We start from the raw sequence: 1,423 nt of genomic DNA, 5'->3' as shown, positions 1-1,423 counted from the left end.
ATTCCCGAGTCCACACCGCTCCTGCTTAACAACCGCGCCCTATTCGGCCAGGTCGCCGAGGCCCTGCGACCGGGCGGCCAGCTGCGCGCCCAGGAAGGCGGATCCGCCGGCGCCTTGACCGAGGTCCAGGCCCTCACCAAGGAGGCCGTACTCAGTGGCCTGGTCGCCGATGCCTCGGGCGCGCTCGCCAAGCCCGACTACGGCGACGCCGGCGAGAGCGTGTCCCTGGGCCTGAAGTTTAGAAAGAACAAGAAGAGCGACGCCGGGCCTGCCGTCGGCGCCGCCACCGTCTCGCTGGGCGGCAAGCCCACGACCGTGTCGATGGCGCCCCCCGTGCAGAGCACCCCCGCCGGTGTGGGTTTCGTCAACCTCGACGACGACTTTGGCGATGACGACGACGACGATCTCATCGACGAGGATACTCTACTGACCGAGGAGGATCTGATGCGCCCTGTCAACATCCGTACGTCACTCGCGTCTCTCTACGTTTCATTCTTTCCACCTGTTAGTCCCTGCAAGAGAAATGACACAATCCACTGACACTACGCTGCAGCCCCCGAGTGTGCTCCCAAGGCCGGCAAGCGCCGCCGCGCCTGCAAGGACTGCAGCTGCGGTCTGGCGGAGAGGCTGGCGGCCGAGGACGCTGCGAAGCGCGCCGCCGCCGACGCCCAGCTCGGCGCCATCCAGAAGCAGGCCGCCAACGTCAAGCTGGCCGCTGACGATCTGGCCGAGGTTGACTTTACCGTCCAGGGCAAGGTCGGCAGCTGCGGCAACTGCGCCCTGGGCGACGCGTTCCGATGCGACGGATGGTGAGTTTTTTCTCCGCCCGTTGTTTAGGAGACATAAATCACTAACACGAGTCGCAGCCCCTATGTCGGTCTCCCTCCCTTCAAGCCGGGCGAGGAGGTTAGACTCCTCAACAACGAGATTCAACTGTAAGGCTGCTTTGCTTGCTTCGGGCCGCAGGTCAGCATCCCGCCGAGAGATGTTTGGGCGGCCCTTCGTGGCGTATTGGCTGGAATGCGGAAGGGACATTGGGCGTTGGGGATACAGTAGTATATGCATAGAAGCGTTTACGGGATACCAAATCAGTTGATTGTTGGGATGGACCAGAAGGGTCGAAAGACAAACCGGCGGTTTGAAGGGAACAAACAAAACCGGCATTGGCCTGTGGCGAAAGCATTGGTTGGATATGTAGACATGGCAGATGGGAACCCGCTCTCTCCAGCTACCTAGACAAAGTACCGAGTTCAGTCCAACTTTGTTCACTAGCAACATATTTCACCATTTAAAAACAATCCGACGCAGGCTCGAGATCAGTTGAAAGATTGCCTCGTATTTGCCTATACTATACTGCTATAGCTCCCACAGGGGTCGATCTGTTGAGACGACAAAATCTGGACGCCTCCCCTAGGCTAGAAAC

The 1,423-nt window shown here is 59.9% G+C and overlaps 1 protein-coding gene across 1 annotated transcript; it reads left to right on the top strand.

The window, feature by feature from the left end:
• Nucleotides 1-321: 321 nt before the first annotated feature.
• VDAG_00117 (uncharacterized protein) lies at nt 322-939 on the top strand (the record flags this gene model as incomplete). The annotated part of the gene is made up of 3 exons (XM_009651494.1): nt 322-463; nt 554-809; nt 867-939. 3 exons carry the CDS (start codon nt 322-324, stop codon nt 937-939), a joined length of 471 nt encoding a protein of 156 aa, XP_009649789.1.
• Between the last annotated feature and the right edge of the window lie 484 nt (nt 940-1,423).

This window comes from Verticillium dahliae, genomic scaffold, assembly GCF_000150675.1.
Source record: "Verticillium dahliae VdLs.17 supercont1.1 genomic scaffold, whole genome shotgun sequence".
Classification (NCBI taxonomy): domain Eukaryota; kingdom Fungi; phylum Ascomycota; class Sordariomycetes; order Glomerellales; family Plectosphaerellaceae; genus Verticillium; species Verticillium dahliae.
This window is presented reverse-complemented; position numbering and strand designations above follow the sequence as displayed.